Source organism: Cryptomeria japonica, chromosome 1 (assembly GCF_030272615.1).
Source record: "Cryptomeria japonica chromosome 1, Sugi_1.0, whole genome shotgun sequence".
Taxonomy (NCBI): domain Eukaryota; kingdom Viridiplantae; phylum Streptophyta; class Pinopsida; order Cupressales; family Cupressaceae; genus Cryptomeria; species Cryptomeria japonica.
This window is the reverse complement of record NC_081405.1, coordinates 312,979,939-312,990,110: the sequence shown is the minus strand read 5'-3', so window position 1 is coordinate 312,990,110 and position 10,172 is coordinate 312,979,939. Positions and strand designations below refer to the sequence as shown.

Below are 10,172 nucleotides of genomic sequence, written 5' to 3'. Positions count from 1 at the left end.
AGATACATCTATCCTAAAACTTAAAATTCTTTTGACACCTTTATTTACCGATTATATTTATCTGATTTGTTAATGAACGATCAGGGCCATCCCACACAGTTATTAGGGACTCGCCAGCATGATATGAAACCATAACGCAAGATTGTGTAAGCCAGTTGTACTACCATTAATCACAACCCTTCTCAATATCTATCATAACATGTTACAAGCATTATTAGATCGATGTTTCTATATACCTTTTATGTATATATCACATATACTGCAACCATTTTATGTATATATCACATATACCTTTTATGAAACAAGAAATTAGAACTAGTTAGATTCTGACATAAGAAAAGAAAGAAACAAGAAATTAAGTTAAAAAATAAAAACATCATCATTATTTCAGTAAAAGTTGAGTCAGAAAATCCCAATCAAAAACATTTTTCAGAGCAAACCCATGAAGAAACTAAACAACTCAGCTTAGACAAACTGCAAATTCAAAATTCAGTGGAACTAGATTCTTTATCACGCAAATCTTAAGGCTGCATTTGTAAATATCCACGTAAACCAGTGGTATCCAGTAGGAATAGGAAAATAAAATATTATCAATGTTATACGAATGAGAGAATACATTTTCACGGTATAGTGTTTTTTCAATTTTTTTTTTTTAGGAGAAATGAGAAATCAATAGAATCAATAAAATTAAATATGATCAATGCTATACAGATGATGTAGAATTTTGAACCTGACCTATCCTCTCTGAACCAACTGATTAGCAAACAATAACAGCAAAAAGAAGAAAAACACCAATATCTTTATTGAAGCTTAATTAAAAAATTACATAGAGGGTGTACATATAAAGAATTTGCAGTCTAGAAGAATAAATAATAACTGCAGTTCTAAATATATTCCTAGCTTTGCATGGAAAGCTACTAAGGCTCTCAAACTAAAAAAAAGCAAACTACTCCCTAAATTAAGAATACAATAAGTGCATGCACAACATGCTTTATTTACTAAAAACAAATTCATGCAAAAAGCAAAACTAAAAATAGTCCTAAGGATTCATGCATGCTGGAGTACATGCTTTATTTGCATGAATAAACAAAAAAAACTATAAACTAAAAATAGTTTATGCATGGTGATGAATGGATAGCTTCATGTCCAAATTGGAGTTGCATGGAGCTTCATGCTAGAGCAGCATCACTTATCAACATACTCCCCCTTGATGCTGAGAGGGATGACAATCTTATCTCGTAGTGCTGTAAACTGAGCTTTCGCAATCGCTTTGGTGAATATATCTGCTAGCTGATCCTGGGTGTTGATGTGCTTCAATTCGACATCCTTCTTTTGCACCAAATCTCGTATGAAGTGATATTTCAAATTAAAATGCTTAGTTCTGCTGTGATGAACCGGATTCTTAGCTAACTTGATGGCACTCACATTGTCACAATAAATTACTGTAGGCTGAATTTGTTTTTCTCCAATTTCTTCCAAAACTTTTTTGAGCCAAAGGGCTTGTGTACCTGCTAAGGTAATTGCAACATACTCTACTTCTGTAGATGAGAGGGCAACAATACTTTGTTTTTTTGAGCTCCAGGTAATCAAACCAGAACCAAAAGAAAAACAATTTCCAGATGTAGATTTACGGTCATCTATACTACCTCCCCAATCTGAATCACTAAAACCTACTAGATTGAACTTTTCAGAAGGGTAGTAATGAATACCAAAACTTAAATTCCCTTTCACATACCTCAAAATCCTCTTGGCTGCCTTCATATGTATTTCAGATGGATTTGTCATATACCTTGAAACAAGTGAAACTGAATAGGCAATATCAGGCCTCATATGGATTAGAAACATCAAGCTCCCCACAATAATTCTGTAAGTTGTCTCATCAACTAAATCAACGCCATCACCTCTACATAACAAATCTCCATGAGCACTTGGAGTGGAGGCAGGGTTACAATCAGTCATATTAAATTTCTTCAGCATATCCTGTGCATACTTTGTTTGACAAATGAAAATCTCATCCTTACTTTGATAAACCTCCATTTCTAGAAAATATTTCATTAGACCAAGATCTTTCATCTCAAATTCTTTCATCATAGCAGCTTTGAATTCATCTTTCATCTTAGAACTACTACCCATATACAAAAGATCATCAGCATACAAACTTATGATGAGAATGTCAGTACCTTCTTATTTGTAGTATAGGGTAGGATCACTCTTACTTCTCTAGAAGCCATTCTGCTGAAACTATCCATCAATCCTGGGATACCATGCTCTTGGTGCTTGCTTGAGGCCATACAAAGCCTTCTTCAACTTGTAGACATAATTATCTTTTCCTTCCAATTCAAATCCTTGTGGCTGCTCCACATATACTTCCTCTTCTAAGTACCCATTCAAGAAGGCACTTTTCACGTCCATATGATGTATGCTCCACTTCTTCTAAGCTGCTAATGAAATCAGCATTCGTATGGTCTCTTGTCTTGCTATTGGTGCAAATGTCTCTTCATAGTCAATTCCATATTTCTGTGTGAATCCTTTAGCAACTAATCTTGCCTTGTGTCTTTCAACACTCCCATCACTGTTAAATTTGGTCTTGTAGACCCATTTGGTGCCAATCCTTTTTTTGTCATGTGGAAGTTTTGTTAACTCCCAAATGTCATTCCTGTGAATGGAATCCATCTCTTCTTCCATGGCTTTCACCCAAACTTCATTAGTACATGCATCTTCAAAACATGATGGTTCAAAATCAGCCTTGGCTAATAAAGCAAAATTCACTGTCTCACCTATTGGGTTTTCTTCATGTACTTGATTTCCACTCTTTTGGTAGATATCACTCAATCTCCTTACTTTTCTTGTAGAACTTGGAGAAGAAGCTGGAATTGAACTTGGTACTAAAGTACTTGATGAAGGATTGCTTGGTGGAGTTAAACCACTGGATATAGAAACATTAGATGGCTGTTCATGATCAATATCAGCAATTATATCATCATTCAAAATAGATTTTGGCTTCTCAACATGGCCTTTTTTATGACCATAAACTCCCCCTTCATAAAAAATCACATCTCTTGAGACAATAAGCTTGTTAGTGAGGGGATTATACAATCTATAAGCCTTGCTTTTCTCACTATACCCAATAAAAATACATGACTCACTCTTTGCATCTAACTTCTGTCTATTCTGATCTGGTACATGCACATAAGCCAAACAACCAAAAACTTTGAAATGATTAACATTAGGCCTTTTACCATACCAAGCTTCATAAGGAGTCATCTTTTCTAGTGTACTGGTGGGGCTACGGTTGAGGATGTACACTGCTGTAGCAACTCCATCTCCCCAATAAGAATTGCTCAATCCCTTGGTTTGTAACATGCACCTTGCCATTTCAACCACAGTACGATTCTTCCTTTCAGCTACTCCATTCTGTTGAGGTGTGTATGCAGTAGTAAGTTGCCTCTTGATGCCATTAAAATCACAATAACTTTGGAAAGCCTTTGAGCAAAACTCTCCTCCACGATCAGTCCTTAAACATTTGATCTTGCACCCTTTCTCATTTTCTACAAGGGCTTTAAACTTCTTGAATGTATCCAAGGCTTCATCTTTGGCCTTAAAAAAATATACCCAACAATTTCGTGAGTAATCATCAATAAAAGTGATGAAATATGATGACTTACCCAAACTCTTAGTCTGCACAGGACCACATATATTTGAATGAACAAGCTGAAGTGGGTGATGAGCCCTCCATGCATTGCCCTTTGGAAACTTTTCTCTTGCATGCTTTCCTTTAGCACAACCTTCACAAACCTCCTTCTGTTCCTCAACCTTGGGCAAACCAAAAACTAATGCATGTGAAGTTAGAAACTTCAAACTATGAAAATTTAAATGCCCATACCTGAGATGCCATAACCAACTTGAATCCTCATAAGCCATATTTGCCAAACTGTTGTTATGTTCACCAAACCTCAAGGGGAACATCCTATTTCTTGTCATGGGAACAACAGTGATCATCCTATTATCCTTATTCTTATCATAGATAGTACAAGTCTTATTCTCAAAGACTAGTTTATAATTTTTCTCACATAGCTGCCTAACACTTAACAAATTGTGCTTCAATTGTGGAGTATAATAAATATCATGAATACTCTTTATACCTTCTTTTGTTTGGACCTCCATAGCTCCTTTGGCAGCAACCTCCAATGATTTATCATCACCAAGCTGGATCTTGGATTTGAAACTTCCATCCTTTGTTGAGAACAACTTCTCATTCCCTATCATATGGTTAGAGCATCCAGAATCTAGGTACCAAACATCTTTACTAGTATTTTCACCCTTGGCATAAGATAAAAATAAGTGATCAGGAGGATTGTCACTACTTTCTTGAGCATAGTTAGCACTTTTACCTTCTTTCAATCTGCATTCTCTTTCAAAGTGGCCATACCTATTACAATGGTAACATTGAACATTTCTCTTATCAAATCTGCCTCTACCTCTTCCTCTGAAACCACCACTTCCTCTTGAGCCACCTCTTCCTCTACCTCTTGAAGAATTTTGGCTTTGCCCTTTACCTTGGCCTTGATTGATTTTGGCACTACTGCTACTTGTATCTTCATCTTTTGTGATTAGTAATTTAGAGGAAAACGCTTTCTCTACACTTTCAAAAGAATCTTTCAATCTTTCTTCACGAGACATCAGGGATCCAACCAGTTGATCAAACTGTAGTTTTGTCAAATCCTTGCTTTCTTCTATGATTATTGCTACATGATTCCATCTGGGTGTCAAAGATCTCAACACCTTTTTAATCAAAACTTTATTGCTTACAATTTCTCCAAGTGTAGCCATTTTATTGACTACATCTTTGACTCTGACACAATAATCACTTATACTTTCAGCTTCTTGCATCTTCAAATTCTTGAACTCTTGCTTCAATGTCTGAAGCTTGACCGCTTCAACTTGATCACTACCTTGGTAAGCTTCTTGTAGAGTCTTCCAGGCATCTTTGGCAGTTGTTGCTCCTGATATTCTTAGAAATAAGCTCTTATCAAGAGCTATCTGAATGTGAAACAAAGCTTGAGCATTCTTTTTCCTTGCTTCCTTTCTTGTTGTTCTTTCATTGGCTGTAAGGGCATTCCAATCAGTTGGCTCTTCATAACCTAATTCAATAATCTCCCACAAATCTTTTCCAATCAAAAAGGTCAGCATCTAAATGCACCAATAATCATAATCATTCCCATCAAATTCTGGAACGGGCATATGGTTAGAATTTGACATGATTAACTTTGGCGAAATTCCAACAATAAAACTTTAACCCAAAACAATTTTACCTGCTCTGATACCACTTGTAGAATTTTGAACCTGACCTATCCTCTCTGAACCAACTGATTAGCAAACAATAACAGCAAAAAGAAGAAAAACACCAATATCTTTATTGAAGCTTAATTAAAAAATTACATAGAGACTGTATATATAAAGAATTTGCAGTCTAGAAGAATAAATAATAACTACAGTTCTAAATATATTCCTAGCTTTGCATGGAAAGCTACTAAGGCTCTCAAACTAAAAAAAGCAAACTACTCCCTAAATTAAGAATACAATAAGTGCATGCACAACATGCTTTATTTACTAAAAACAAACTCATGCAAAAAGCAAAACTAAAAATCATCCTAAGGATTCATGCATGCTGGAGTACATGCTTTATTTGCATGAATAAACAAAAAAAACTATTAACTAAAAATAGCTTATGCATGGTGATGAATGGATAGCTTCATGTCCAAATTGGAGTTGCATGGAGCTTCATGCTAGAGCAGCATCACTTATCAACAGATGAGAGAACCTATTTCCAAGATATAGTGTTACCACCAAATCTTTAAGGAAAATTACAAATCAGTGGAACTCAATAGAAAGAAGAAAATAAAATATGACCAAAATGCTCTATAAATGAGAGAACCCACTTTCAAGATATAGTGTTCACTCAAAATCTTTAGCAGAAATCACAAATCAATGGAATGAACCGAAAGAAGAAAATAAATATGTCCAATGCTATACAGATGAGAGACCCCATTTTCAAGATATAGTTTTCTATCAAAATCTTTAGTGGAAATCACAAATCAGTCAAATGGAGTAGAAAGAAAAAATAAAATATGACCAATGCCATACAGATGAGAGAGCCTATTTTCAAGATATAGTATTCTATCAAAATCTTTACTGGAGATCACAAATCAATGGAATGGAAGGAAAAAAAAATATGACCAAATACTATATATACAGATAAGAAAACTCATTTTCAGGATATACTGTTCACACAAAATCTTTAACAGAAATCAGAAATCAATGGAATGAATAATAAGAAGAAAATTAAAAGTGACCAATGCTTTACATATGAGAGAAAAATAGAGCGCTATTCCATTATTTTTACCGTTTGAAGTTCTGTACAAGCTGTTCACCGATTCTATATTTTGGAAGGTTTGAGGAGACTGGTAGAAGCATTTTCGCAATTCTTAAATCAAATTGCAGCCTTTACGTGGTGAGTCCGTTTCCTCTTTAATTGAGATTTTTTATGTTTATAGAAATAATTGTATTTTATATTAGAGAATTATAATAGGAAAGATTGTGATTAAATTATTTTTTATTAGGGGTTAAACAAGTTTTGATTAAATTTTTATTTGGTTCTGATAATGTTGTTTTATTATAAATGAATTTTTTTGATCAATTTGTTAAGAATAGTTTTCAATAAGTTTGTTAAGGATCAAGTCTTACATAGTTGAAAGTTTTCAAAAAAATAATGGATGAAGTCAAGATCTCTTGAGAATTAGTTTAGTAGAATGGACATCCATTTGTCATACTTAGAAATATCATCCTAGGGACACATAATTTTAGTATTATTATAATTTTTCTTAACTACTTTAGCCCAAGGTCAAGGGGTTCTTTCTTGAAGATGGTTGCAGGTTCCTTCCTAAAATCCTCATGTCTGAAAAAGAAACTTTAAATCAAAGTCAGTACTCCTATTCTAAATGGTTCATTGGTGTAGTCAAACCCTCTCTTTCTAAAAACTATTTGGTCTTTTTTGGTTTTGGTCATCTCAGGGTTTGTTAGATCCCTCTTTGCCTTGTTAGTTGTTATGCAAAAGGTTCAGACCCTATGTCCCAATTTACCTAATGAAAACTATATAATAGTAATAGTTAAAATCTCAATAACTTTTTATGTCTTTGAATCATTAATTATATGTATAAGATCTTCTTTATAAAGGGTAGAAATGTTTAGAGGTATTTTTAAAGATAAGTATTTATATTAATTAAGTATTAAAAATTAGAAAAAAATTATAAATAGTAATGATTGTCTTTGAAGTTCAAAAGGATAAAAATATAGAGAGATTCTTTACAAACTCACAATTTTTAGGAAAGAAAGGAATGGAGCAAAACTCAAGAACTTTTTTTTAGAAAGAATCAATTTATAAAGGGTGAATCCATCTACAAATTGATTCATTTTAATAAATATGAATTTTAGTTATTTTGGAGGAATTTTTTTAGTTTTGTGTAATTAAACATTCATGTGACTAATTATATGATTTATAGCTGACTTGTATCATGACATCTTTTCAGTTCAAACTTTAAAATTTCTCTATCTATTCTAGAATTAAATGGTTTGATCATCTTGATTCTTTTTTTCTTTAAAATTTTATATTGGTACCATTTTCCTCAAAATTGTGGATTTATGAAAAATCTTCTCATAAATTTATCATTTAAGGTTTAGATATAACTGCTATTTTTTAGAAATGATTTTTTCTTTTAAATAACTAATTAATATAAATATCTATATTTAATAAGAAAATCTTCTGAATATTTGATATTTCAAATATAAAGAAGATTTTGTGAATGTAATTAATAAAACATTTTTAATTGCTAAAAAGTACAAACATTATTTGTAAATGTCCTTAAGAATCATATAATTAATATTTTATTTTCTAAACAAGTTTGTTATGAGCTGAACTTGAAAATCTTTAAATTGCTTATGACAGATCTTATGATCAGTTGTGCCTTCATATTGCATTCTCTTACCTGAATCTAAATCGTGAAATCATTCATTGAAGAATTTTTCATTTCTTTCTTTTAATTTGTAAACAAGAACTTGCAATTTATACTTTGCCTCCTATACTCCTTGAATATGAGAACTCAAGCAGTTTTGAAGATGATAATCCATAATCTAATTAAATTGTATTTGGTCGATATTATTATTTGTTAATCTTCATTCTTATGCGATTAATTAGATCTACATTATAACTTTTATTCTAATTATTGCGCAGATTACATTTCAGAAAACGCAAGCAATCATGGACACACAAACCATTGTGAGGTTTGTCCCAAACGAAAGGTTAATACTGAGGCTGCATAATTTTATTGAGCAGGACAAAACTCAGTATTATGAGGAGATTTTCGGAAAGTTCGCCGCTGGGAAAGTCATTACAGTTGGGTTCGGCAGTTGTGATAGTGTGAAGGATGTGATGGAGAAAATTGAAGATATGGAAGGCATCCCTTGTGTTCTTCAAAAATTGATGTTTTGTGGGAAGCAATTGCACAATACATATCGTAAACTGGTTGATTACGACATTATGGGCGGCTCAGCCCTTGAACTTTCACTTAGCATTATTTTTGTTAAGCAGTTAAACGGTCCTCTTTCTCTTCTCCAAGTGGGCAGCTCAGACAGGCTTGGCAATGTTAAGGTTAGGGTTAGCAGGGAAGGAGGGTTTGATCCTGGCAGGATGCAGATAACGTATCCCAGGGACCTTCGTTATGATGATCTTTCCCTTGGAGAGTATGGCATTCACCATTTTTCTACCATTGAGTATAAAATTGGGGATGAGATTTAAGAGTCTTTTAACTACAACCTCATCAATTTTTAGACATTTGTTTGAATTATTTTTTATTCTGGTTAGATCACAATTAGGTTTCCGAAAACTTTAGATGGTTTTGGATGGACGTCCCAAATCGAAGAGCGTATTTATGTGAGCTTTGTTTACTCTCTAATTTGAGGCTTTGAAATACTTATATTAAAGCTAATTAATGATTATCTTTTATTATCGTAAGTTAAAGAAAAAGTTTGTTTATTCAGCAAATATGTTAATATGGATTCTTGATGAAGGACTATTATTTAGTTTATTTTGGATAATTTTTTTTGTAATCTGTAAGTTAATTATTTAAGAAATAATATATTGATATTTGAAGAAATATTTATTTCTTATAGATGAAATATTTTAACTTTAATTTTTTATAAATATTCAATTGTTTTATTTAATTATTTTTAATATCTAATTGTTTACAAAATAATTTTTGATATGCAATGCAAGAATTACACATAATATTGTTATAATTTATATTAATATAATCTAGACTGTAAAGTATCTATATTTTCAATATGATGTCAAAATGTGATAAATAATAGAAAACTGAACACATGAAAGAAGTTTTTGTTGGAGACTACATTTTATGTTTAATGAGAACATGACCATGTCCATATCATAATGGTGGGAGTCTTGAAAATGGAAGGATCGCATTTTTTTTCACACTTATCACACATTGGATACAATTTATTCACATAGTGTTTTGTGTACTAGAATGTAACTACATATTACAAAGTTTTCAATTTCATGAAATTAGATAATGAATTAAGTTCTAAAATTAAATAAATTAAGTTATTAAATTATCAAAACTTTAATCAAATTCTAATCATATTTGAACCTAATTGATTCATAAGATTTTTTTTTTTTTTTTCAGTCGCAAAACCACCGCTCAAGCTAACTCACCTAGGCGTACGGGTTATAAGATTAATTTAATTTTACTCCTAACTCTATATTCTAATGAAATCATAATTTTAAGTTATCCCTAACACTAAATCTAAAATTACATGTATGATTCGGTTTAATGTTGTATTATGTTCATTCATTTAGTTTTACCATTAGTGATCAATTTGACTTAGGGTGAGGTTTAAATATGAGTTAATGTTAGGATGAAGGTTCAATTTATGTTAATGTTAAATTGTGTTTACTATAGGGTTTAATATATGGTTTAGGGTTATAGTACAATTTGGTTTGAGACATTGAATTTATGTTTTAGTTATAGTTCATTTTTGTTTATTGTTTGGTTTAAGGACTAGAGTTCAATTTGATTTAGTGTTATATTATGTTCAATATT

The 10,172-nt window shown here is 32.1% G+C and overlaps 1 protein-coding gene across 1 annotated transcript; it reads left to right on the top strand.

Moving 5' to 3' along the window:
* Positions 1-8,314: 8,314 nt before the first annotated feature.
* On the top strand, positions 8,315-8,851 carry LOC131857378 (uncharacterized). Its single transcript, XM_059209859.1, has one exon. It carries the CDS (start codon positions 8,315-8,317, stop codon positions 8,849-8,851), a length of 537 nt encoding a protein of 178 aa, XP_059065842.1.
* Positions 8,852-10,172: the final 1,321 nt, after the last annotated feature.